This window comes from Petromyzon marinus, unplaced genomic scaffold (assembly GCF_048934315.1).
Source record: "Petromyzon marinus isolate PM22_M1 ecotype Great Lakes invasive population unplaced genomic scaffold, UKy_Petmar_22M1.pri1.0 PM_G_Scaffold_4, whole genome shotgun sequence".
Lineage (NCBI taxonomy): Eukaryota > Metazoa > Chordata > Hyperoartia > Petromyzontiformes > Petromyzontidae > Petromyzon > Petromyzon marinus.
In genome coordinates, this window is record NW_027422983.1 from 68094 (window position 1) to 95494 (window position 27401).

General features: G+C 47.4%; 2 protein-coding genes across 3 annotated transcripts in view; one reads left to right on the forward strand and one right to left on the reverse strand.

Annotated features, from left to right (window-relative positions):
* Nucleotides 1-797: 797 nt before the first annotated feature.
* Nucleotides 798-11188, reverse strand: LOC142916572 (E3 ubiquitin-protein ligase CCNB1IP1-like). Of its 2 annotated transcripts, none has more exons than XM_076061692.1 (5): nt 11109-11187; nt 8375-8508; nt 4105-4467; nt 2939-3278; nt 798-2367 (listed from the first exon to the last, which is right to left on the reverse strand). In XM_076061692.1, the coding sequence occupies exons 3-5, from the start codon at nt 4399-4401 to the stop codon at nt 2153-2155; spliced, it is 852 nt and encodes a 283-aa protein (XP_075917807.1). In that variant the 5' UTR covers nt 4402-4467; nt 8375-8508; nt 11109-11187; the 3' UTR covers nt 798-2152. The 2 variants fall into 2 exon arrangements, with proteins under 2 accessions (XP_075917807.1, XP_075917808.1); XM_076061693.1 differs by having other exon boundaries at nt 2288-2367; nt 2949-3278; nt 11109-11188.
* A 3927-nt stretch (nt 11189-15115) lies between these two features.
* The window catches only part of LOC116937406 (uncharacterized), a 28500-nt gene continuing 16214 nt past the window's right edge, over nt 15116-27401 (forward strand). The window contains exons 1-3 of the mRNA XM_076061652.1: nt 15116-15209; nt 23699-23804; nt 26444-26720. Coding sequence (XP_075917767.1) covers nt 23699-23804; nt 26444-26720 — 383 coding nt within the window. The 5' untranslated portion in view covers nt 15116-15209. The remainder of the gene's footprint in view (nt 15210-23698; nt 23805-26443; nt 26721-27401) is intronic.

A 27401-nucleotide genomic window follows, 5' to 3' on the forward strand; every position in this document is an offset into this window, starting at 1 on the left:
AGAGGTCTCATTCCGAGTCAGTCAAGCGGCATTAACTGTCCATCAGTTGCGTAAAGCTACCTGGTCTGTCACTCCCTATGAAGCTTCGGATCTTCTCGGCCAGTCATGCCCTCCCTTCTCTACTCTTGCAAAATGTAAACCCCCCTAAAGGAAAATCTTCCCTGGTTAGAAACATTTAGGCTGGCCTGCCTACGATCCATCCTAGGTTTAACCAGGCTGGATTGTGTGAGGAGCTCACAGATCTTTGAAAGATCTGGACAAAATCCCATCGGTGAGCTCCTCTGGCAGGCAAGGTTGCATTAGTTGGGTCATGTAGCCCACATGCCTAAACAGCTTTTGTTCGGCCAGATAGAGGGGGCTAAATGAGCATGGCACGAGCTAGAGAAGAGATGGAGTGATGTGGTACAAGAGGATGTGGAGCTGAGTGGACTGGTACCAGTGGTGTCTAGATCGGCCTAATTGGAGGAGGCTCGTGAATGCTGCTGCTGGGCAGTTGGAGGCAGCTGCCCTCCAGCAACAACGTGCAGAGCGCCGGGTGGCTGAAGCACAGCAAGTTGGCACAGTACAGGGCACAGGTGGTGCATCGGCCATTCATTTCAGTCAGTGGACCCCTGGCACCTGGGTCTGCCCCATAACCTCCTACCAGCGGGCCTTCGACACTTCACGTGGTCTCAACATGCACATAGCCTGGCACAAGCGACGTGGTGAGGTCACCGCCACTTAGTGGCGAATGGCGGTTGTTGTGTCGACCTGCATGGGTGGTCTGTGTAATGTAAAGGAAGGGTTGTTGGCGGCCGCAAAGTCCTAAACTTTTTAATGAAAAACAAATGGAACAGGTTCCCTCCTGTGAACAGCACTTACTCCAACACAGCATCGAGAAACAACGCGCACCACGGTAACTCCCGGGTCGGCCGCAGCGAGATTCTAAACGGCACCACCCCTCTGTGCCGTCACGAGCGCCGCCACCACCGGCCTGTCCCCCATCCCCCGAACGCCAACGACGACACCCGGCAACCTACCCGCCAGAAAAAAATTCACGGTGCTCAAGCGGTAAATGTCGTGGGTTTACTCTCCAGCACGCAAAGCGGCGGGATCGAAAGCGGTCGCTCATCGGCCACGGTTTATAGCAGCAGCTGTCAGAGTCGGGATCGAACCCACGACCTCCTGTAGACCGGGCGAGGTAGTTAACATCTCATAGCCACTGTGGTGATAATGATGATGAGAGAGTGAGAGAGACGCAAGCTCCAAATATACGGCAGCAGCTGTCAGAATTGGGATCGCACCTACAACCTCCTGTAGGGCTGCACGGATTCCTCCAGTACAGACAAAAGTTTCTGATGGATGTGAAAGTGACGTAACCCTGTGAGCCCCACCCGGCACGGCCAATGGGAGACGTTTGTCACTTGAACGGAGTGCGGTCGTTTAGTTACTGCCGCTGGTGGTGATCACCAAGCGGGACGTCAAACTCCACTGTCAACGTTGTGGGTTTGCTCTCCCAGAACACAATTGGTGTGCGCTAAAGTAGTAATGAATTGAAACTATTAAACTCAATTTTTTTTTCATTTTACCAGGCGAGGACCCACCGGCCCACGCAGCTATTTTCATAAGCGACCTGGCCATCACAAACGATAGCTCAATGACGCGGCGTTATCGTCGTCGTCGTGCGTGAGAATCTCCAGCGAGCGGCTCTCCGAACACAACTGACGGGGGCGACGAGGCGCGCGCTCGCACGCGTGGACCCCGTGACGCTTGTGCACGACGTGGTTTTTTTTGTATGTTTGTCGCTGTAACGTTTTTACCCCGGGGCCCCCGACCAGAAGTCTGTGGGAAAAGAGCTTTACAGCTTGTCGGATTCCTACCTCCAGCGTAAATAAATATTTCCGATTCGGATTCCGTTTGCGCTCAGGAGGCAATCGACTGGCGGTAACGACGAGAGGCTCCTGCCAAGCGCCACAGGGAGTAAGCAGATGACCTGCGGGCAGCGTTAAGACCACAGGAATCTGATGCGCGGTGAGGCCAGTGGGTGAGGTCCTTTCTGCGTCGTTTTTTTTCCCCACGAGTTTTTTTTTTGGGGAACCATGCGACCGCATTGGAGGGCGGGAGGCGGGCGCGAAGGGAAGGAAGGACTCTCGCGTTGTTACCGGGGGGGAGGTCACTTCCTGGCTCCGGTCACCGCGGCTTTGGCGGGGAAGGGGAAGCGGAGGAAGCCATCGGAGTGCGGCGACCTGCCCGGGGGGCTGCCGTTGAAAAACAACGGCCTTGGCGCAAACTCCGTCTCCCCGGGGCGGCAGCGCGGAGGCGTTGTCATCATCCAGCTCCACGCGTTTCGCTCCGCGCCTTGCGACGTTCGCGGGGTTGACGTCTCTGCTACAGGGGGGGGGGGGGGGGGGTGGGGGAAAAAAATGACATTACGTACAAAACGTCACCGTATGAACCTATCCCCATTTTCCCTGCTTGGTCGGTTCCTAACAAAGTTCAAATATATCATTATCAGAGTTGTTTCTTTTTGTTTGCATTTTTGACTGCTTGTGTTGTGGTTATTGCAAACATGATCCCTTGTATAAAGGTGTCAGTTTTTGTGCCAGCCAAAAGGGTAAAAACCTATTCCTATATCTTGTTACTGGCAAAGGAGGTCTCATAATGTAAAGGCTTACCCCGAGCCCTCAATACTCCCTGATGGTGCGCTGTTTTTGAGTTGTACGCCTTTTGGCGTCTTCTGGTCCAACACCAGTGGAGACTAGGCTCTAAGAAAAGCCGTCTCGGGTGTGGACCAATCAAATTCAAGGACAGTGCATATTATTATCAGAGTTGTCTCTTTTGTTTGCATTTTGACTGCTTGTGTTGTGGTTATTGCAAACATGATGCCTTGAATAAAGGTGTCAGTTTTTGTGCCAGCTAAAAGGGTAAAAACCTATTACTAAAGTTCAAACGGCCCTACCGAATCTCACTATGAATGGCGAGGACGCCGCGCCGTTCGGAGCCTCCTCCTCCTCAGCGCGTCTCCCCTCGTCGATAGTGGAGGATCGCAGGCGGAGGCGATCGTACGAGACCTGCAGTTTCTTCTGCTCCCGGTCCCTCTCCAGCAGTTTCTCGGCAGCCTCGTTGTACCTCTTCTTGAACTTGGCCAGCTCGCTCTTGGCAAGCGAGAACTGCCGCTTCAGAGTGGCGACCTCCGTGACCTTGTTCTGGATTTCCTGCTTGAAGCGGTCCTCAGACTGCACCCCGAGCCTCTTTGATTTCGCGGCCAAGTGTTCCTGATACAGTCTCTCCCGGTGCATCTGCGAGATGGAAAATTTGATGAAATGTATTTTTAATCGGTTAAAGAGCCGTACGCGCAAGGGGACTTACGTGTAGAAGAATAACTCGGTTAATGATGCCTCTGGGAACGACGAAGCTCCAAAAAAATATCGAAAGAATGAAAACAAATATTCATAATTTTCTATTTAAAGCTTTCGTGACTGCAGGGATTCATCTTCTGGGTTCTTTCGGTAAGGTCACGTAGAATGGAGATAAAATAATAATAACAGAATTTGTTCTGTAATAACAAAAAAATAACAGAATAAATTCTGTTATTTTTATTATGTTATCTCCATTCTACGTGACTTTGCTGAAAGAACCCAGAAGAAAAATATTCATAAATCACGCAAATTAATTCAAGAGTGACATCTTAAACGCTGTACATGTTCTAAGTAGTGCCGCCGATAATAGACGGACTAAATATTAACTGCGTCATTCCAATGGTGCTCACTAAATAAAGAAGTGCCTCCAAGTCTTTTTGTCTCCGAGTTAGTCACTACTTATGTTTGGAGTTTGCACGTTCTCCCAGTGGCCGTGTGGATTTTCTCCAGGTCCTCTGGTTTTTCCCTCCCAATGTTTAGAAACGACATCTAATGCGTTTTAGAGTATTTGACTGCTGTAAATTTACACGTGATGATAACAGCCGCTTGGGTTGGGCTATCATTCGTGATGGCCAGGTCGCTTCTGCAAAAAAAAGAGGTTACGTAGCTCAGTGGGACTTTATCCGCTAAAATATAAAACATTTCAGTTTGTTACTTTTTAAAAATATTTTTTATTTTTAAAAAGTCACCGATCCGTCGCCGATACCTGAAAGATCCAGAATGAAAGCGCCCGCGAACATATCTCCTGGATGACGTCCGGCCCTAGGCCCGCCAGCACCATGGACTTGTGCTCCTCGGGGGGGTTCAAGCAGACCCGCACCACGTCCAGGATGCCGCGCGGCAAGGCGCCGCACGCCGGGCAGGCGGCCGCCCCCATCTTGAACTCGCGTTCGCCGTCCTCGTCGCAAAAGAGGTGCGAGCAGGAGGTGACCCAGGCGAAGTCGCCAACAATGCGCCGGCACTTCCTCAAGTTGCACAGCAGAATTTCTTCGTGCGCCGACATTTCCTCCCCGCCTGACCACTGGCCCCGGGGGGGCCGCCAGTTCTTCTGTTCCCAGTCGCCGCCGTTCTGGTTGAGGGAAACGAATCGCGGGTGAAACACGTTTTCGCATGGAGCGCGCGAAATGCGTTCGCGTTTTTTTTTGCGAGCTCCTGCCGTTTACTGACCGGCTGAGAGCTCCAGAGAGAGCGCCGGGGTGCGTGCTCGTTCGTTAAGGGCGGCGAGAGATCTTGGTCAGCGTAATGACGGAAGCAAGTGAGGTAAAGTACGATGGCGAAGCAAACAGAAATCAGTTGGGAGAGCGACGGTTTTAGAGGCTAAATTGCTGAGCAGGGGGAGTGTTCTGACCTGCGGTTTGGTGAGTGGGTGGATGAGTTTGTGGGTGAGTGAGCGAACTTGTAAGTGGCTGATGGGCTGGGTGTATGCACGTTGAACTTATTTCACACCGTACAGAGCGAACCGTGCTAATCGGAGGTACGGGTAGAGGACAAGAAACTAAACACAAAGACCAGTGCAAAAGAAATTAGTTTTCAATCTAGATGATTTTAAAATGCACAGTTTCAGTGGATTCCTAATAGCGGAAGGAAAATGGTTCCAGACGGACGCAGAAGCGCATCTGAAAGTGCGCAACGCTTGCCCAAAAACCTCTGCGAGGGTGAGTGTGTTGTGACCTGCAGGGTGGTGGGGTGAGTGGATGGGTTTCTGGGTGAGTGAACTTGTCAGTGGCTGACTGGTTCAGTGAGTGTCTTGTTGTGCCTGCAGTTTGGTGAGTGGGTGGGTGAGTTAGTGGGTGAGTGAGCCTGTGAGTGGCCGACTGGCTTTAGTGTGCTGTCGTGACCTGCAATGTGGTGAGTGGGTAAGTGGATGCGTGCGTGGGTGAGTGAGTGAACTTGTCAGTGGCTGGTTGGCTCAGTGAGTGTCTTGTTGTGCTTGCAGTTTGGTGAGTGGGTGCAAGTGAATTAGTGGGTGAGTGAGCCTGTCAGTGGCTGGCTGACTTAGCGTGCTGTCGTAACCTTCAATGTGATGAGTGGGTGGTTGGATGAGTGAGTTAGTGGGTGAGGGAGCTTGCCAGTGGCTGACTAGCTGCGCGAATGTGCTGCTGTGACCTGCAGTGTGGTGGGTGAGTGAGTTAATGGGTGAGTGAGCTTGTCAGTGGCTGACTGGCTGTGTTGAGTCCTCACCACTTGAGATTGGGACGAATTGGGGAGGCTTTCGTTCCAGAAGTCGATTGACAATGGCAGAGGATAATGACTGCATGCCACACTCAATGTGCCGTCTGTATTCATCCGTATTGTTAATGTATGAATACGCCTGTTGCTCAGGAAAGCCCCACTGAGTCTCAACTCTTCTTCAGGAGGGGTCCTGCCAAGTTTGCACAAGAGGGGGCGATGTTGCTGTGATCCCCCCACTGAGTCATTTCCAGGTAATCTGTTAGCTTTGGGATGTGGTTCTGGCAAGTACCAGTTCCACTGTGTTTGTGGGTTTAGCTATGGGAGGGAAACTCGGAGGAAACCAATGGAGATCACACACATGCCACTCTGTAGTACAGAGAGTGATCACACAAACCATTGCCGGACAGCTGGGATCACTCCGTGTACAGTGCTGTACAGTATCTAAATGTGTAGGGGCCATCCCTTTTGTGCGTACGCAAAAATCTGTCAAAACCTGACCCCGTACGCACGCGGACTTTTTAAACACCCCCCCCACCTGCCTACGTACATTCGCCTGACGCATCACCCCCCCACCCCCTAGAATCCTGTAGAACGGCCGATATGTAATCCATGCAGAAACGATCAATTATTAATATTAACGTGTTTAAGCAAACAGATAGTCCACCGCCGGCTGCATTATTATCGAGGCTTCAACCCCCCCCCCCCCCCATTTCCTATGCGTACATTGTGAGTAGACCCCCCCATATGCAAGCGTACGCATTTTGGGTATCCCCCTCCATGACAACGAACTAAATGGATGGCCCCGTATCGGGAAAAATCGGAGGACCCTGAGACAAATCCACGCAATCAACATGGGGAGAGAGACGCAGACTCCAAATATACAGCAGCAGGAGCAAGCGTGGTCAGGGCCTGGGCGCGAACCGACGATCTCCTGTAGGCCAGGCGAGGATGTTAACATCTAGTCACCGTGATGATAACAGGCGAGGTAGGTAACATCTCCTAGTCACCGTGATGATAACAGGCGAGGTAGTTAACATCTCCTAGTCACCTTGATGACAACAGGCGAGGTAGTTAACATCTCCTAGTCACCGTGATGATAACAGGCGAGGTAGTTAACATCTCCTAGTCACCGTGATGACAACAGGCGAGGTAGATAACATCTCCTAGTCACCATGATGATAACAGGCGAGGTAGTTAACATCTCCTAGTCACCGTGATGACAACAGGCGAGGTAGTTAACATCTCCTAGTCACCTTGATGACAACAGGCGAGGTAGTTAACATCTCCTAGTCACCGTGATGATAACAGGCGAGGTAGTTAACATCTCCTAGTCACCGTGATTATGACAGGTGAGGTAGTTAACATCTCCTAGTCACCGTGATGATGACAGGCGAGGTAGTTAACATCTCCTAGTCACCGTGATGATAACAGGCGAGGTAGTTAACATCTCTTAGTCACCGTGATTATGACAGGCGAGGTAGTTAACATCTCCTAGTCACCGTGATGATAACAGGCGTGGTAGTTAACATATCTTAGTCACCGTGATGATAACGGGCGAGGTAGTTAACATCTCCTAGTCACCGTGATGACAACAGGCGAGGTAGTTAACATCTCCTAGTCACCGTGATGATGACAGGCGAGGTAGTTAACATCTCCTAGTCACCGTGATGATGACAGGCGAGGTAGTTAACATCTCCTAGTCACCGTGATGATGACAGGCGAGGTAGTTAACATCTCCTAGTCACCGTGATGATAACAGGCGAGGTAGTTAACATCTCCTAGCACATTCCAAACCCTGCACAGCAATCGAATCGCTGGGGATGGGAGGGGGGGTGTAAAACGTCGTATTTCCAAGCAAAGTAAAATGTTGTGGACCCCATGAGGCTGATGAAAGTTTCGCCCTCACGAAAGCGATGCTGGGTCGTGGCTCACAGGGCGATACCAAATAAAAAATAAAATAAATGAATTAAATCCATCGCCTCACAACTTTTTGAGGGTTTCCCGCGCTTTTTTTATTGTTTGTGTTTAGTGAGACACCACGTCTGAGGGTAACCCTCAGACGTGGTGTCTCATCACTACTATGAGGCGACTTTTACTGGTAGGAAGGAAGATTGTAAACTGAGTGTACCAGCCTGCAATAGATTAATGTGTCCGTCCGTCCGTCCCCTTTCAATACTCTAACGAAGTGAAATCTCGTGTGACTGTCATCCTTTATTTAACCACGTGAGTGACGTCATTGAGAGTCACTCTCTTGTCACTGTCATCCTTTGTTTAACCACGTGAGTGACGTCATTGAGAGTCACTCTCTTGTCACTGACATCCTTTATACTGGTAGTAGCGAAGATTGTAAACTGAGTGTACCAGCCTGCAATAGATTAATGTGTCCGTCCATCCGTCCCCTTTCAATACTTTAACGAAGTGAAATCTCGTGCTGTTGGGGTGTAAAATCAGCAATAGACAGCGCAGAGACTTGACAAAATTCCAATGTTCCTACCAGCCCACCATGCAGGGACCTGTTAACCCCTCCCCCCCAGCGTGTAATATTGTTTTTGTAGTTTATAAACACTCGTATTCCCGCACTTTTTATCGCTTGTTTCGTGACCTTCAAGGGGTGAGAAAAAATTAAGAACAAAAAACCCCCCTCAGACGTAGCAACTCCGAAGTCTTAAAAAAAAAGACGTGTAAAATTGTATTTATAATCAAACTACTCGGCAACGTAAAATAACAGCCCTCTGCTTGATATGAACCCCGAAGTGTTTAATGTGAGATATAGAAAAAAATATATAGTTTTGTGTTGTTTTTACCTCACAGCAATCCACACGCTCGGTGACGTCACCCTGCAGCTGCGCTCGAGAGTGGTTGCGGGCGACCGTGTGACGTCACGGACCCCCCCCGCACCCCTCCCCTTCCGCGTGACGTCACCCCTCGCGCTCGTGACCTGAACAAGGCAGTTGTTTCGATTTAAAGCTTTCGTGACTGCAAGGATTGATCTTCTTTGGTTCTTTCGGTAAAGTCACCACCACGTAGAATGAGAATAAAATAATAAATTGATAAAATAACACAATAAAATACTCACGACGTTTCGGCCACAACACAAGCGGCCTTCATCAGGTGAAGGGACAAGACTGTCTGGAGGACAGCGCTGGAGCGAACACAGCCAAGCTCAGACCGCGACCTTTAAGCTGTGTGAGAAGAAACAGAGCGCCTTGACAAAGGAATTAGCATAGAATTGAGCATTGAAATAGCTGAGTGATTAGCTAAATTCAATGCTAATTCCTTTGTCAAGGGGTGCCTCTGCAGATGTGTATGCTTTAACTTTAACATAGCCATTTCTGTGACCAGTCACAAGCTAATCACTCAGCTATTTAAATGCTAAATTATATGCTAATTTCTTTGTCAAGGCGCTTTGTTTCTTCTCACACAGCTTAAAGGTCGTGATCTGAGCGTGGCTGTGTTTGCTCCAGCGCTGTCCTCCAGACAGTCTCGTCCCTTCACCTGATGAAGGCCGCTTGTGTTGTGGCCAAAACGTCGTGAGAATTTTATTGTGTTATTTTATTTTATCAAGCCTGTGTGTGTGAGAGATTGTCAGTCTGTGTGAGTGTGAGATTGTCAGACTGTGTGTGTGTGAGATTGTCTGCCTGTGTGTGTGAGATTGTCAGTCTGTGTGAGTGTGAGATTGTCAGCCTGTGTGTGTGAGAGATTGTCAGTCTGTGTGTGTGAGAGATTGTCAGTCTGTGTGTGTGAGAGATTGTCAGTCTGTGTGAGTGTGAGATTGTCAGTCTGTGTGTGTGTGAGATTGTCTGCCTGTGTGTGTGGGTGAGATTGTCTGCCTGTGTGTGTGTTTGAGATTGTCAGTGTGTGTGTGTGTGAGATTATCTGTCTGTGTGTGTGTGTGAGATTGTCAGTCTGTGTGTGTGTGTTAGATTGTCAGCCTGTGTGTGGGTGAGATTGTCTGCCTGTGTGTGTGTGTGTGAGATTGTCAGTCTGTGTGTGTGTGTGTGAGATTGTCAGCATGTGTGTGTGTGAGATTGTCAGTGTGTGTGTGAGATTGTCAGTCTGTGTGTGTGAGATTGTCTGCCTGTGTGTGTGTGAAATTGTCTGCCTGTGTGTGTGAGATTGTCTGCCTGTGTGTGTGGGTGAGATTGTCTGCCTGTGTGTGTGTGAAATTGTCTGCCTGTGTGTGTGAGATTGTCTGCCTGTGTGTGTGGGTGAGATTGTCTGCCTGTGTGTGTGTTTGAGATTGTCAGTGTGTGTGTGTGAGATTGTCAGTCTGTGTGAGTGTGAGATTGTCAGTCTGTGTGTGTGTGTGAGATTGTCAGCCTGTGTGTGTGGGTGAGATTGTCTGCCTGTGTGTGTGTTTGAGATTGTCAGTGTGTGTGTGTGAGATTATCTGTCTGTGTGTGTGTGAGAGATTGTCAGTCTGTGTGTGTGTGTGTTAGATTGTCAGCCTGTGTGTGGGTGAGATTGTCTGCCTGTGTGTGTGTGAGATTGTCAGTGTGTGTGTGTGAGATTGTCTGCCTGTGTGTGTGTGTGAGATTGTCAGTCTGTGTGTGTGTGAGATTGTCAGCATGTGTGTGTGTGTGAGATTGTCAGTGTGTGTGTGAGATTGTCAGTCTGTGTGTGTGAGATTGTCTGCCTGTGTGTGTGAGATTATCAGTCTGTGTGTGTGAGATTGTCTGCCTGTGTGTGTGAGATTGTCAGTCTGTGTGTGTGAGATTATCAGTCTGTGTGTGTGTGAGATTGTCTGCCTGTGTGTGTGTGTGAGATTGTCTGCCTGTGTGTGTGAGATTGTCTGCCTGTGTGTGTGGGTGAGATTGTCTGCCTGTGTGTGTGTTAGATTGTCAGTCTGTGTGTTTGTGTGAGATTGTCTGCCTGTGTGTGTGTGAGGTTGTCAGTGTGTGTGTGTGAGATTGTCTGCCTGTGTGTGTGTGAGATTGTCAGTGTGTGTGAGTGTGAGGTTGTCAGTTTGTGAGTGTGAGGTTGTCAGTGTGTGAGTGTGAGGTTGTCAGTATGTGAGTGTGAGGTTGTCAGTGTGTGAGTGTGAGGTTGTCAGTGTGTGAGTGTGAGATTGTCAGTGTGTGTGAGTGTGAGGTTGTCAGTGTGTGAGTGTGAGGTTGTCAGTGTGTGAGTGTGAGGTCAGTGTGTGAGTGTGAGATTGTCAGTGTGTGTGAGTGTGAGGTTGTCAGTGTGTGAGTGTGAGGTTGTCAGTGTGTGAGTGTGAGGTTGTCAGTGTGTGTGAGTGTGAGGTTGTCAGTGTGTGAGTGTGAGGTTGTCACAGTGTGTGTGAGGTTGTCACAGTGTGAGGTTGTCAGTGTGTGTGAGTGTGAGGTTGTCACAGTGTGTGTGTGTGAGGTTGTCACAGTGTGTGCGAGTGTGAGGTTGTCACAGTGTGTGTGAGTGTGAGGTTGTCAGTATGAGTGTGTGAGGTTGTCAGTGTGTGTGAGTGTGAGGTTGTCACTGTGTGTGTGTGAGTGTAAGGTTGTCAGTGTGAGTGTGAGGTTGTCCCAGTGTGTGTATGAGTGTGAGGTTGTCACTGACCCTGGTGAATCTTCGTCGTTGTCAAGGCCGCAGGCTTCACCTCCCTCACGACTCTCAAAATGGCGGCGAGCGAGGAGGGGGAGGAGCCAGAAAACTTCGCGTCACGTGGGAGGGGAGAAACTGAAACCTGATTGGCTCCAAGGCGGAGAGATTTTTATTTTTTTTACGGGAAAACTTTATTGTTTTTAACCGTACGATGAATTTACAAAACTCACCATCAACAATAAACACTCGCGTTGGCATTGGCGCGGTCTGAATAAATAAACACAAATTTTTATTGGTTATGTAAATATTTACAAAACGCGGTAATATCACCCAAATGATATTCTGTAGTTAAGATTCTTTCCCGACTCGATCCATCAGAATCGATCTGCGGCTTAATCCTCAAATCGATTCTCTCCATTCTTTCAATGCATTAACAAACGATTCTTAGATTCTATCGTCGATTCCAGCACACCTTTAGCTAAACAGTGTCTGAATCTGATCTCCTGTTGATGCCCCCACACCTGAAGATGACTGCTTTGTGTTGAGACTGGCACGTCGAGGTTTTTTATTCATTATTTTTAATTTATTAATTTTGAAACCCCCCGTTGACTTTACCGAAAGACTCAAAGAAAATGAATTCCTGCAGTCACGACAGCTTTTAAGTCAAGATTCAAACAAACCTCTATCATGGTTATATTTGGTTGTCAGATGGCTTCTCACATTTAGTTGGCACGCGTCAAACGAGAAATTGACAAGAATGCAGCAGGGACGTGGCCAGACTCCACCGAGAGACTTGCAAGACATCCATTCTGGTCAGCACCCACGGTGGCTAGGAGATGTTGACGACCTCGCCCGGTCTACAAGGAGGTCGTGGGTTCGATCCACGACCCTGACACTGCCTGCTGTTGCTACTGCTACTGCTGCTGTATATTTGGAGTTTGCGTGTTCCTCTCTCTGAGCGATATCACGGTACGCGAGCACTGGCCACCACCGAAAATCGCCACGTATGCCCGTACACGCCGCACAGTACTGTACACAGTTGCACGGGTGCGCGATCGCAACGCAGTCACACTGGTATGCGAGCGCTACGCGCTATTGTAAACAATCGTGCGGGTACGTAAACACCACACACTTCGTCCCGAGGTGAACAGCCGCGCATACACGTAGACACCCAGCACACTCTGCCCTCCACTTCACGCTCCCAAAAGACCACACAACACAGTTTAATCCCCCCACTAGCGAATTTGATTTACCTGAGCAACTCGTTTAACTACGCGTGTGTGTGTACGTCAGTGGCTGCCAGCCTACCCTCCCGGGGATTCTAGGCTGAACCTACTGTCTATCGCTCCGCTCTCTACTCCCGATTAACTGACTCCGGACTCACTTCTCTTACACACGCTTACTTCCCTTAAGCTGCGCTGAACGTTGTAGAAGGAGGAGATGGTAGGTCGGCCTCGTCGAGAGTGGAGCCTGGCTGCGTTGGAGTTCGTCACACGGACGTCCCGAACGGCTGACTCTGTTGCTCCGTAGACCGCTAAGATTTTGAAGAACTCACCTTGCTACCTGAATCCCCCTTCCTTTATCCCACCTACAACAAAGGAATTCCGCCGTTTCGCTCCCTTGGCCTCCCGTCCAATCAGGGGCTCGGATTTTCCCGCCCTTTCGATACCCGGATCCCAGCTCGGGTGACGTCGCCGCAGTGATCTCTCCGACGTCCGCTCTCTGTTCTCCCGCTACCAGTCCACTGACCCGTGCTTGTGCGTGTGTGGCTCCACTCGTGGTGGCTCGATGGCCCTTGCCGTGACCATGCAACTTTAATATTAGGTCGCGGCGCCGCAGTGCATGTCAGCTACAGGGGGAAGATCGCCCAATTTCCCGGCCGCAGGAAACCATGAAGTTCGATCCCATTAGGGACTTCTGGAAAAAAACCTATCGGCCGGGTGACCTCTCCTCTCGGCTCTACGTGGGGCGTGTGTGCGTTCATGTGGGGGGGGGGGGGAAAGGGGGGGGTTGCGAGGGTGCGCCGCGTCGGCATCCCCCGGTGGCGGCTTCACGGCGGCGGGCATGGCCTCGGCAGAGCGGCTCTGCTGCGGCGGCCTCGCGACTGTGCAGTGGGCAAAACGCGGACGTCTGAGAAGGCACCGGCCCCGGGAGAGTGGCGGGAAATCCAAGGCATCGGTGACAGTGTCGCGCCGGTGGGTACGGCTCCGCTGTGGCGGCACCACAGCTATACCAAATAAATGAAACTATGAAATGAAAACTATGCACTATAGACTCAGCACCAGATCTTATTTATTCACGATGTACTTACAAAAAAAATCCGCAGACTACCTACTGGATCTCCTCTCTTGTTTCAAAGAACAAATTTGACCTCAGGTCTTCGCTCAGCTACCAGCTTCACATTCCCTATTGCCGTACAAAAACCGGAGGAAGGGCCTTTGCTATTGATGCCCCCAGGGTCTGGAATGCTATTGCCAATAAACTGCAACTTGAATCACTACCTATGAGATCTTCACTCAAAACTGCTCTAGAGGAGTTGTACAACCCTAGCTGCCACTGCTATTCAGTGGCCTAAAATATGGCTCTAGATTTTGGTGTTATAATTTATTTACGTAGTTTATTGTAAAAAATGTGGTCACAGTCCCTATGATCACTGTTACATTGCATTTATGGCTTTTATTTTGGTGATTTCGAAAACGTTTTTTTGTTTTGGCCATTTTTTTGTTTATTGTAGTACGGAGTTAGACTGATGACCTTAATCTTAGTTGTCTTGTGGTTGTTGTTATTGTTTGACTTGCATCCCACTGGGATTTTTGCACACAGCGTTGGTGTATGGTGCTATTTCAGGAATATTTTGATTGTTTTTTCCTGGATTTTCTGTTTGCACAGTCACATAATCACTTTAAGATGTTTTCTTGTTCATGTTTTTGTTTGTTGAGGTTGCACCCGATTCAAGAGCCGAATGGCTCACAGGGCTATACCAAATAAATAAACTATGAACTACACCATAGACTCAACACTGCACCATAGACTCAGCACTGCACCATAGACTCAGCACTGCACCATAGACTCAACACTGCATCATAGACTCAACACTGCACCATAGACTCAGCACTGCCCCATAGACTCAGCACTGCACCATAGACTCAACACTGCATCATAGACTCAACACTGCACCATAGACTCAACACTGCCACCCATAGACTCAACACTGCACCATAGACTCAACACTGCACCATAGACTCAACACTGCCACCCATAGACTCAACACTGCACCATAGACTCAACACTGCCACCCATAGACTCAACACTGCACCATAGACTCAACACTGCACCATAGACTCAACACTGCCACCCATAGACTCAACACTGCACCTGCAAATCATCTGAAAATCACGGACTGGACGTTGGAGGGCATTATTTACCTCACAAGTGGAGAGACCTCGCACTCCGGGCCGATCGTCGTCAACTTATCAACTTATCAACACAACTCCATGGCCACTGCCTTCACCCCCGGCCCCCCTAAAATGGCGGCGGGCGAGGGGGAGGAGCCGAAAAGTTTTGGCGGGAAAAAAAACTTCGCGTCACGTGGGAGGGGAGACACCCAACCAGTGTGAGTCCAAGGCAGAGGCGACTTTGAGGAAATATTTTAAAGTACCGAATTGCAGAAAAAAACTCAACAATAAAACTCCCGTTGGCATTCGCGGAGATGTAAATTTAAAAAAAAATGCTTTATTGTTGAAGTACATTAAATAAACGCGGAAATATCAGAAGTAAATTTCAATACAAAATTTACTCAAACGTGATTCCGTAGTTTCGAATCCTTCCCGACTCCAGAATCGATCAAACGGCTTGATCACCAAATCGATTCTCTCCAGTCTGGGTATCCAATAACAAACGATGTATCGATTCGAGCATCGATTTTCAACGCCCCCTTTGATTTACAGTGGTTGAATCGTGTTGAGCTATGATTAAGAATCGAATCGGCTACAACGTGGTCTGCGTGGCTGAGCCAATAGAAGCGCACGCTGCTGGAAGGCGCCGTCCAATCGGAGGAGGCGATGGTGGCTCCAGGTGCACCTAGCATGGCACCAGCTCTGCTGCTTGGACCAATTGGTGAGCTTCAAGATGCTCCCCCTTACTCGGTCTCGTCGCGACTGCGGCTCTAGGTGCACTGAGCCTGGCACCAGCTCCACTGCTACATCACTACAGTAGCTGCACTGCGCCTGGCACCAGCTCCACTGCTACATCACTACAGTAGCTGCACTGCGCCTGGTACCAGCTCCACTGATTCTTCACTACAGTAGCTGCACTGCGCCTGGCACCAGCTCCTCTGATACATCACTACAGCCAATCAGTGAGGGTTGTCACGTCAACAGAACGTGCCAATTCGTGACTAGTACAGCACACCGATGATGGTGTGGCTTTGATCTCCAACACACCGGTGTGCTGTACTAGTACACTACACTATACACTACACCAAGGCCGTAATCTTCCTCTATATACAGTATATAAAAGGGAAATTTTTGATTGTGCCTGTTCAAAATGTTTAGCGTACTTCCCGACATGCACCAAACTTTATATTTGCCATGTGGGTACTTTCCAGACTGTACACCATGCAATAATTATAAAAATACACTTTTTTGGGGGGGGGGGGGGGGGTGGGCGCAATAATGCATTTATTTTGCACGGTAAGTGAGCTGTCATGTGACAGATGTGACCCTATGCGGAAGCGTAACAGAGTATGCCTGCTGATGTCCCCCCACACCCTCCGCGGGTAAAGTGAAATACAAATGTGTTGCAGGTCTAAGTAGTAGTGTAGCGGTAAGCGCTACGAACCCGGCGACCCGAGTTCGATTCCCGCTCACGGCCAACCCCGTTGACGATTATTTGAACCGGTCCTGGGCCTCTTCTAGGTCGACTCAGCCCCAAACGAGTAACTGTTGTGGTGTGAACATCGCCACTGGGGAGACAAAGACGGCCGGGCGTGCTGAATCCAAGTCCCAGGCGAAGCTGGGTAGTACAGCTAGTTATAATATATTGGGGGGCACACATCCCCCCCCGATATTCAAATGTGCTCAAAATGTCCCCCCCAATATATTGCTATAAAAAATGTTTTAAAAGTAATAATTGCTATGCAATTTGCTAAATCTTGGCCACAACATCTGGACTTGTCTTCATATAAATCAATGCATAGATTTCTGTTTATATGATTGTGGTTATGGTTGTACTTTATTAATCCCTAATCTCAAACATTACATACAATGAAGCAAGAAATGGTAAAAAAGTAAAAACAGAGCAATGGAATACACTATTAGACATTATTGTAAATAAAAAGTCTATCCCATGTGTTGGTGAATTTTTAATATTTTAGGCAGGAAATGGCAGGAAATAATTTTTCAAATTGAGATATTTTTCTGGGGGGCGGGGGGGAGGGACCCCCAGACCCCTTGGAAGATCTGGTCCCCCCCAATGTTGACTCCATGGCTACGGCCTTGCACTACACTATACACTACACGATACCTTACCTCTAAAAGTCATTTTTTGTCTGTGTGTCTGCGTGTCTGTCTGCGTGTCTGTCTGCGTGGGTACCTTGTGACGTTTTTCACTTACAAACTGTGGGGTTTACGCATCGAAAAAGTACACAGATACCACGCCGTATGCCCTGGGACGAAAAATTGCTCTTCGTATTTCACGTCTGTCAAGTTTAAAGTAGTTAAGTGAACAATTTATTCCGTTTTATAAGCACGGAGTGGTGCCAGAGCACGCATCTGCGCATGTGCGAGAAAGTCGGCTCCGCGGTGGTGATTGCCCCTAGCAACGCACACACGCCATCGGGTTGGCGGAATTCTCGTTCGTGTTAAAAATGCAACAAAAATACCCAACGCTGAGGTCAATTCTTCAGTGTGATGTCTTCTCCCCAATTGTGCACTTACTACTATAGGGTCGGTAGATGCTACGATTATAGTGCTTGGATAATATTATTGTTGAGCGGGCGGGGGGATGGTGGGGGAGGGGGGTAGCAGCCCACCCCCAGCCTGCAAAGGTGCCACATCAGCCGGCTGGGCAATCTAGGAGAAACCGGGGACACTGCACCAGGACTGGGCCTCACCACTACACTCTGTGAAATTAGTACTATTATAGAGTCGATATATACTATTGTAGTGGGTATAAAACATGCGGAGACTTCTCTCTTCTGGAGGCAGCACGTAACAATAACACAAAGGGGTACGGCCCCTTCCGATAATTATGGAGAGATTCCTCCGGCTAGCCTACCTAACATTGGCTATGCTCTAGCACTGCCTCACCTACAAACAAAATGAGGGTACCCCCATGGGTTCTCCCTTATCACCAGTGATAGGCAATGTTTTCATGGAGAAATTTGAATCAGATGCCATCCAGACTTCCACTCTCAGACCTTCCCTGTGGAAGAGATATGTGGATGACACTTTCGTCATTTGGCCACATGGCCTCCCAGCTTTGAACCTTTTCCTACACCACATCAATTCCAGACATCCCGCCATCAAATTCACCATGGAAGTGGAGAAAGATGGCAAGCTACCATTCTTGGATGTTCTGTTTGAGAGGAGACCTGATGGCTCACTAGGGCATTCTGTCTACAGGAAACCCACCCACACAGATTCCTACTTGAAACCTGAATCCCACCACCACCCAGCTCAAAATAATTATCTCATCAAAACGTTATACCACAGGGCACATTGCATTTTGGACCAACACCACCTGACCAGTGAATTAAAACATATACACCTGGCCCTCAAGAGAAACGGATACTCTGACTGTACCATCCGCCAAGCTCTTTCTCCCTCCATACAGAAACATCCACTTGATACTCTGGTCAAAACCATCACACTACCATATATAGCAGGCATTACTAAAAAGATCTCCTAAATTCTAAACAAACACAAGATCCTGGTCCGGTTCAATACAGTACACAAAATCCGTGACCTGATCCCATCCGTGAAGGATGTCGTTCCTGACTTACAGTACCCCGGGGTTTACAAACTGAGCTGCACCTGTGGTGACTACTATATCGGGGAGACGAAACGACATGTCTCTGACCGAATTCGCGAGCACAAATCAGATTCGAAACACGGCAGAACGAATTCTTCTGCCGTAGCTGATCACTGTTACAACGCTGTGGATGATCACGATATAGTTTTCTCCGATACCAAGGTTCTCTGCAAACTCACGGGTTTTTATCAGATTTGTCCACGAGGCAATTCAGATTTACAAACACAGACACAATTTCAACCGAGAGAATGGTTTCAAATTAAGCAATCATTGGAAAGATGTTCTAAATCAAACCAAACATTAAACTAATTTTCAATGGTACAGTATATTTATTCAAGTAGTGGTATTCCAAACTTTCACAGCAGCTTATTTCCCTTCACACCAACATTATGTAAACTCCCCTCCACCGTGCCGGTCCAGTACATCATTGTATGCTAATTCCTTTGTCAAGGCGTTTTTTGTTTCCTCCCACACAGCTTAAAAGACGCGACCTGGGCTTGCTGTCTTCACTCCAACGCTGTCCTCTGGACAGTCCAATCCCTTCACCTGATGAAGGCCACTTGTGTTGTGGCCGAAACGTCGTGATTTTTTGTTATTTTATTTTTTACCTACGTGACTTTACCGAATAGAGCCAAAGAGTATGCTCTAGCCTCTTCACTGGTTAAGCTTTTGGTTCAGCCCTTTGGGCTCTTCGCTTCGGGTCTTCAAGGTTACAGCTCCAGGGTGGCTCTTGAGTTATTAAGATGTTATTAACCAAGTAAAATTTACCTGTTCAAAGTTGCTCCATCTTATTTGCCGGGTATTAGTCTATTTTACCTAGCAGTGTGGCTATTTTGCTTTGGATGTCATCATCTATCTTGGCAGAAATTATGTTGCCCTCATTACTCTCAGCGTCTCTGCTGTACTTGCAGCGTTCGCACTCCTCGCACCATTCACCCCCCCTAGCCTCCCCCTCTCTGACTTATTTAACTGCCCTAACCCTGGTCTCTCTCACACTTCAGTGAAAAATTCCTTGCTGTGGTTGTCACACCTGATGATGATTGCTTGTGTTGCAATCGTAACGTCGTGATTTATTTATTTCATTAATTTTTTTTCACCTACGTGACTTTACAGAAAGAACCAAAGAGTATGGCTCTTGAGTCTTCAGGTGAACGACGACTGCCGTACCCGTTCAGCGGACTGTCTTTTATACCGGATTCTGCCTCACCCGCCCCTGGCCACTCCTCCCTTCTGGAACCGTCTTCCTGGGGGTCTGGGGGTTTGTACTTGTGGTCCCGAGCTGCCTTAGGATTACCTTAGCTCAACGGCCAGACTCATCACCCTTAGACTCCCTTCTGCTCCCTGTTGACTCGAGGCCGTTATTACACGCTACAAGTAGTGGCAATCACGTACAGCGCTCAACGATGCCGCTACATTATAGCAGCCCAGCCCCAGCCTGCCAAGGCGCCAACTACACTATTATAGAGTCGGTATATACGACTATAGAGAGATACTACTGTAGAGTAGGTAGATACTACTGCAGAATATTTAGTTACTTCTACTGTAGAGTGGGCAGTGGGGGGGGGGGGGGGTATAGCAGCCCAGCCGCAGCCTGCTAAGGCACCACCTCGGCCAGCTGGGCAATCTAGGCAAGGCCGGGGGCTCTCCACGGGACTAGGCCTCACAACGACACTTTGTATACTTACTAGATACTATTATAGAGTCGGTAGATACGATTATAGAGTCAGTAGATACTACTGTAGAGTCGGTAGATACTACTGTAAAGTCGGGAGATACTACTGCAGAGTCGGTAGATGCTACTGTAGAGTCAGTAGATACTGCTATCGAGTGTGCAGATACTATACTCTTTGGGTCTTTTGGTAAAGTCACGTAGATAGAAAATAATAAAAACCATGACGTTTCGATCGCAAACGTCTTCAGGTGAAAAAAATACAGCAGGAGAAATATAGCGAGAGAGCTGCTGCATCAAGAGGTTATATAGGTTTGAGATGGGTGCAACCCAAGGGTAAGTGGGCAGGGCTAGAGATGGAATTTGCATGTAAATGTAAGATCGGAGAGCCTGATATACCTCACGACTACGGTGCTAAAGAGGCGCACGATTGTATTGCAGAAGATTAGCATGTCAATCTGTTAATGTAACCCCACGAATAGGGTGCTGAAGAGGCGGCTATTGTATTGCTAGAAATTATAGATTAGCATGTCAATGTGAGATGGCTCCCGCAGTAGCGGCTGTGTTAATGAGAAGATTGGCAAGTCAGTGTCAGAGAACCGGGCACAAAAGCCACCTCGTGCCCTGTTCTCTAACATGCCAATCTTCTCATTAGATATTGCTATAGAGTCAGCAGTTACTGCTATAGTTAGTTGATACTACTTTAGAGTCAATAGATATGACTATAGATTCAGTAGATACTACTATAGTCATTAGAAACTACTGTAGAGTTAGTATATACTATAGAGTTGGTTGATACTACTATAGTCAGCAGATACTATTGAGTCAGTAGAAACTACTGTCCTCAGTAGGTACCACTACGGTCAGTAAAGACTGCTATAGTCAGTAGATACTACTATACAGTCAGTAGATACTACTATGGTCAGTGGATACTACTATAGAGTCAGTAGATACTCATTGTTTTTTTCGGTAAAGTCACGTATGTAGAAATACAATAAAATTATATTAAAACAAAAAAATCACGACGTTTCAATCACAATGCAAGCGATCTTCATCAGGTGTCAAGAACAAATCACGGAGGTAAATACAACAAAAAGATGAGAGATGAGAATTCAACAAACCTGAAAAAACATTATGTGAAGCACATCCAGTCAGGCCAACAACACAGACACTTCCTGGCAGACCACGAATTTCAGAAGAGTGTTAAATTTCATGTTCAACCTTTGGATTGCACATACCAGCATAGATAGAATGAAAAATACGAGGTACACGGTCAGTAGAAATACATATACAAGTCCAGCAAGAGGTAAGGAGGGAGGAAAGACGGACAGGGAGGCAGAGAGAGAGGGGGGGCCGGAGGGATGAACAGAAGCTTAAATAGGAAATACGGTTGGAGGGGGGGAGGGGCCAGAGTGAGAGCGGCAGCTCAAACACGCACATCTTACACATACAAAACGGCAGCTCAAAAAAGGACCACCTCTTGTAAATACAAAATGGCAGCTCAAAAAATGACCACCTCTTGTAAATACAAAACGGCAGTTCAAAAAAGGGCACATCTTACACGTAATTACAACGGTAACTTCCCCGTAGAAGTGTGATAATAAAGTATTAAAGCTTTCGTGACTGCATAAAATTACTCATTGGTTTTTTCGGTAAAGTCACGTATGTAGAAACACAATAAAATTATATTAAAACAAACAATCATGACGTGTCGATCACAATACTAGCGATCTTCATCAGGTGTCAAGAACAAATCATGGAGGTAAATACAACAAAAAGATGAGAGACGAGAATTCAACAAACCTGAAAAAAACATTATGTGATGCACATCCAGTCAGGCCAACAACACAGTTAAACACTTCCTGGCGGACCACGAATTTCAGAAGAGTGTTAAATTTCGTGTTCAACCTTTGGATTGCACATACCAGCATAGATAGAATGAAAAATACGAGGTACACAGTAGAAATACATATACAAGTCCAGCAAGAGGTAAGGAGAGAGGAAAGACGGACAGGGAGGAAGAGAGAGGGGGGGGGGCCCGGAGGGATGAACAGAAGCTTAAATAGGAAATACGGTTGGAGGGGGGGAGGGGCCAGAGTGAGAGCGGCAGCTCAAACATGCACATCTTACACATACAAAACGGCAGCTCAAAAAAGGACCACCTCTTGTAAATACAAAACGGCAGCTCAAAAAATGACCACTTCTTGTGAATACAAAACGGCAGCTCAAAAAAGGGCACATCTTACACATAATTACAACGGTAACTTCCCCGTAGAAGTGTGATAATAAAGTATGAAAGCTTTTGTGACTGCATAAAATTACTCATTGGTTTTTTCGGTAAAGTCACGTATGAGTAATTTTATGCAGTTACGAAAGCTTTAATACTTCAGTAGATACTACTATAGAGGAGATACTACTGTAGCATTAGTAGTTACTACTATAGTCAGTGGATACTCCTACCATCAGTAGTTACTACTATTGAGTCAGTAGATATCACTGTTGAATTAGTAGATCCTCCTACAGTCAGTAAATACCTCTACAATCAATATATACTATAGATTCAGTAGATACTACTATAATCATTAGATACTACTTACAGTCACTATTTACTACCATAGAGTTGGTTGATACTACTATTGAGACAGTAGATACTACTGTAGAGGTAGTAGATACTACTACTATGGTCAGTAAATACTTCTACAGTCAGTAGATACTATTATACGGTCAGTTGATACTACTGCAGTCAATAGATACTACTATAGTCTGGATACTACTATAGAGTCATTTGATACTCCTGCAGAGTCAGTAGATACTACTATAATCGGTAGATACTTCCGTAGATTCGGTAGATACTACTATAGAGTCAGTAGATAATACTACAGTCAGATGCCACTACAGTCAGTATATACTGCTGCAGAGTCAGTAGATACTGCTTTAGAGTCAGTAGATACTGCTATAGAGTTAGTAGTTACTACTATAGCGTCAGTTACTACTGGAGAGTCAGATACTGCTGTAATGGTTCGACAGAGGCGTGCACACTCTTGTGGAGGCAACACTTATTTATTTAACACAACTGCAACACAACTGCAACACACCCTACACATGAGGTGGTGACCACCGCCTACTCTCGCTAACACTCGGGTTCTACTTGGCGTGGCCAAGCCAGGAGGGCTTCTGCTTGGCCACGATGACTGGAGGCTTCTTCCTTCAGATTCTTCATGAGACGTCTTCATCCCAGGCATGAACAGCTCAGCTCTCTGTGCTGAGCCGGCTTATAAGCCCCCCTGGCGTGGCTGGCCACACCCTAGCCACGCCCTCCTCGAACCCACAAGAAGGCTCCACTCCCTGACCACGTAACCCCCAGGGTCCCCCAGGGCCCCTGGCCCCCACCTGGATCTGGTCACGTGTCCAGCCGGGGTCACTCAGAGTGCCACTACTACACACCGCACCAGGTACTCATTTGAGGCCGAATCGACCTAGGGGAGGCCCAGGACTGGTTCAGATCATCGTCACTGGTGTTGGCTATGAGCGGGAATCGTACCGGGGTCGCCGGGTGCATAGCGCAGCGTGCTAACCGCAACACTACCACTCCCCCATGCACGACACTATACACTACACTATATGCCACACTATACACTGCTATGCACTACACTATACACTACACTATAAACTATACACTACACCATACACTCCACACTAGTGCTGTACTTCGTAATGAATTAGCACGTTCTGTTCACGTGGCACTAAACCTTAGTAAATGGCTGTGTCGGGTGGTGGCGGGTTTATCGACAGCGCAACATTTATATATTTACGCCATCTAACCCAAACAAACAAACCTCTATTATGGATCTGTTTGGTTGTCTACGTTCATTGTCGTTGTTTTTCTTTGCTTTCCCCCTGCCAGATGGCTTCTGACATTCAATTGGCGTTCGTCAAGCAAGAAATAGATGAGAATGCAGGGCTTGGGACGTGGCTAGATTTCATGGAGAGACTGCAAGACATTGATGCTGGTGAGCACGGTGGCACCACGGTGGATAGCAGACGTTGACTACCTCGCCTGGTATACAGGAGGTCGTGGGTTCGATCCCGACCCTGACACTGCCTGCTGTATATTTGGAGTTTGCTTGTATCTCTCTCATCAGCATCACGGTGGCTAGGAGATGTTGACTACATCGCCTGGTATACAGGAGGTCGTGGGTTCGATCCCAACACACACACCTCTCTGTGCCTGTGTGTCTCTCTCTCTGTCTCTGTGTCATCTCTCTCTGCTTATGTGTCTGTCTATGTGTCTCTGGTTCTGTGTTTTATCTTTCTCTTAAATTTGGCAATCTTTGGAAGAACGTGATCAACCAGGTAGGGTGTTGACTGTTATGTTGGCCGACTGTGTGTGTTGTATTGCATTATATTTCTAAGTTTACTAGGTTTGTTTTCTCTTTCATTTGTACCTGATGATTATTGCTTGTGTTGCAATCGAAACGTCGCATGCTATTATTTAATTAATTATTTCCTCTTTATACGTGACTTTACCGAAAGAACCAAAGAGTACATTTTGATTTAAAGCTTTCGTGACTGCAGGGATTCATCTTCTTGGTTCTTTTGGTGACTTTACCGAAAGAACCAAAGAGTAATTCCTGCAGTCACAAAAGCGCCAAATCAAGTTTGTTCAATAACAATTACTGCGATAAATAAATAATCCATTAAAAATAACTGTGTTCTTTAATTACCTTTGATGATGATGATGATGACGATTTGAAGACGATGGAGGTGGTGGTGGTGATGGCTGGGCCATGTAGGCCACCTGTCCAGCCACCACAGCTTGTTCGGGGGCTAAATGGGCACGGCATAAGCTAGAGAAGAGATGGAGTGATGTGGTACAGGAGGACGTGGAGCTGAGTGGACTTGCCGTTGGGGGAATTGGCACGCATCTAGTAACTTGCAAATTTGCGAAACTCAACGAATCCAGCGTTGGTGCGTAGCGTAGGTTTACTGTAATCAAACCTTTAGTTTAACACCTAGCCGGCTTTCGCAACCGACATCATCCATAATTTATATATTTTTGTTAATTGGATTGCGTAAATATAAATGTGTCGTTAAACCTGCCACCACCCGACATAGCAAATCAGGAAGCACCAGTGTATAGTGTACTAATGGGAAGTACCCGGCATTGCCTGGGGGGAAAATATATTTCGAAACTTGTCTTCTCTTAAAAACATAACATACACAAATACTAAGCTGTTGTGGAAGCCCGGTGTTCCATTTGTCTGTCCATTTGTCCGTCAACAAAATTATTAGAGGCTTGCAGAAGTCCTGAATCAAAAAGTAACAAAGTGGGGGGTAAATAGTTGATCTAAAAGGTTTCCGAAAATTGTCGACCCCCCCTAAAATAATGTTTTTACCCACCATAGGCAAATATACCTACACACCCTATATACAATAAAGTGAGTAGTATCTATTGATTCTATAGTAGCATCTATTGACTCTATAGTTGTATCTCGAAACTCTTTAGTAGTATCTATTGACTGTACAGTAGTATCTACTGAGTATAGTAGCATCTACTGACTGTATTGTAGTATCTATTGACTGTAGTAGTATCTACTGACTGTAGTAGTATCAACTGCCCGTAATAGTATTTACTGACTCTAGAGTCGTATATAGCAACTCTATAGGAGTAGAAACTTGATTTGGAGCTTTCATGACTGCAGGAATTACTCTTTGGTTCTTTCGGTAAATTCACATAGAAAGAAAAATAAATTAAATAATAGCATAGTATCTACTGATTATGGTAACTACTAACTATAGTATTATCTGCTGACTCTACAGTAGTATCTGCTGACTCTATAGCAGTATATGCAAACTCTATAGACGTATCTACTGACTCTGCAGCAGTATATTTTGACTGTAGTGGTATCTACTGGCTGTAGTATGTCTACTGACTCTATAGTAGTATCTAATAACTGTACAGTAGTATATACTGACTATAGTAGTATCTACTAACTCTATAGGAGTATCTACCGACTTGATAGCAGTAGAAACTGACTATAGTAGTATCTACTGACTGTAGTAGTATCTTCTGACTCTGTAATATAATCCATCGACTCTATAGCAGTATCTGCTATCACTACAGTAGTATATACTGACCATAGTAGTATCTAACTCTATAGTAGTATCTACCGACTCTATAGCAGTATATACCAACTCTATATTAGTATCTACCGACTCTATAGTAGTATCTACCGACTCAATAATCGTATATACCGACTCTATAAAAGTATATATCGACTCTAGCAGTATCTACTAACTATACAAAGTGCCGTGGTGAGGCCTAGTCCCGTGGAGAGCCGCCGGCCTCGCCTAGATTGCCCAGCCGGCCAAGGTGGCACCTTTGCAGGCTGGGGCTGGGCTGCTACCCCTCCCCCACCATCCCCCCACCCGCTCTACAGTAGTTGTATCTAAGGACTATAGTAGTAAGTGCACACATTGGGGTGCACTTACTACTGTGTTGGGTGGTGGCGGGTTTAACAACGTGATCTAACCCGAACCTTAAGCCCAAACCTTAAGCCCAACGCTGACGGGAAGCCACGTACGGGCACAATGCGCCCAGACAACGCTCCCACCACACCGCTCACCCCGCCCGTCCATACCTTTGCAGGAGACAAGAAGACTGCGAGCGCCCCTGGCGACAAGCGGCACGCGTGCGGGCAGTGCGGCAAGTGCTTCATGGGTGAGACGTCGTACGTGTGCCTTGAGTGCGGCAAGGGCTTCGCGCAGGCCTGCAACTTGAACTTGCAAGTGAGGACGCACACGGGCGAGAGGCCGTACGTGTGCATGGAGTGCGGGAAGAGTTTTCCCAGGTGCTCCAACATGAAGAAGCATGCCAGGACGCACACGGGCGAGAAGCCGTACGTGTGTGATGAGTGCGGGCAGGGGTTCACGCAGGCGCACAGCTTGCACCCGCACGCAAGGGCGCACATGAGCGAGAGGCCGTACGTGTGCGCCATGTGCGGCAAGAGTTTTGCTTTTCGTCGCCACCTTCTGCGGCATTCGGTGACTCACAGGGAGGGGCCAGCCGTATGAGGAGTCCAGGGAGGGGGTCTTTTTTCCGAACACCGTTTTGTGGCGCACGCTGGGACGCACTCACGCGGCCGTGAGCGGCCGTGGGCTCGGGGGGCGTCGGGAATTATATCAAGAAAAAACTCTCCGTGTGCACGGAGACTACGATGGGAAGTACCTCGAGGAGTCTTAAGGAAATGAGACGTTTCGAAATACACCGCGAAAGTGCAGTGTATTCTACACTATACACTACACTACTATACACTACACTACTATACACTACACTATACGCTACACTCCTATACACTACACTACTATACACTACACTATACACGACACTATAGACTACACTATACACTACACCACACACTGCTATACACTATTAGTATATGAAATATACTAGTAACTAATTGGCGCGTTGTTTACGTGACAAACCTTACTGGCTGTGTCGGGTGGTGGAGGGTTACAACACATTTATACTTAATGCGATCTAACCCAAAATACTTTATGATTAATAAACACGCTGTCCCGACATTCACTGCAATCAATCTAATTTT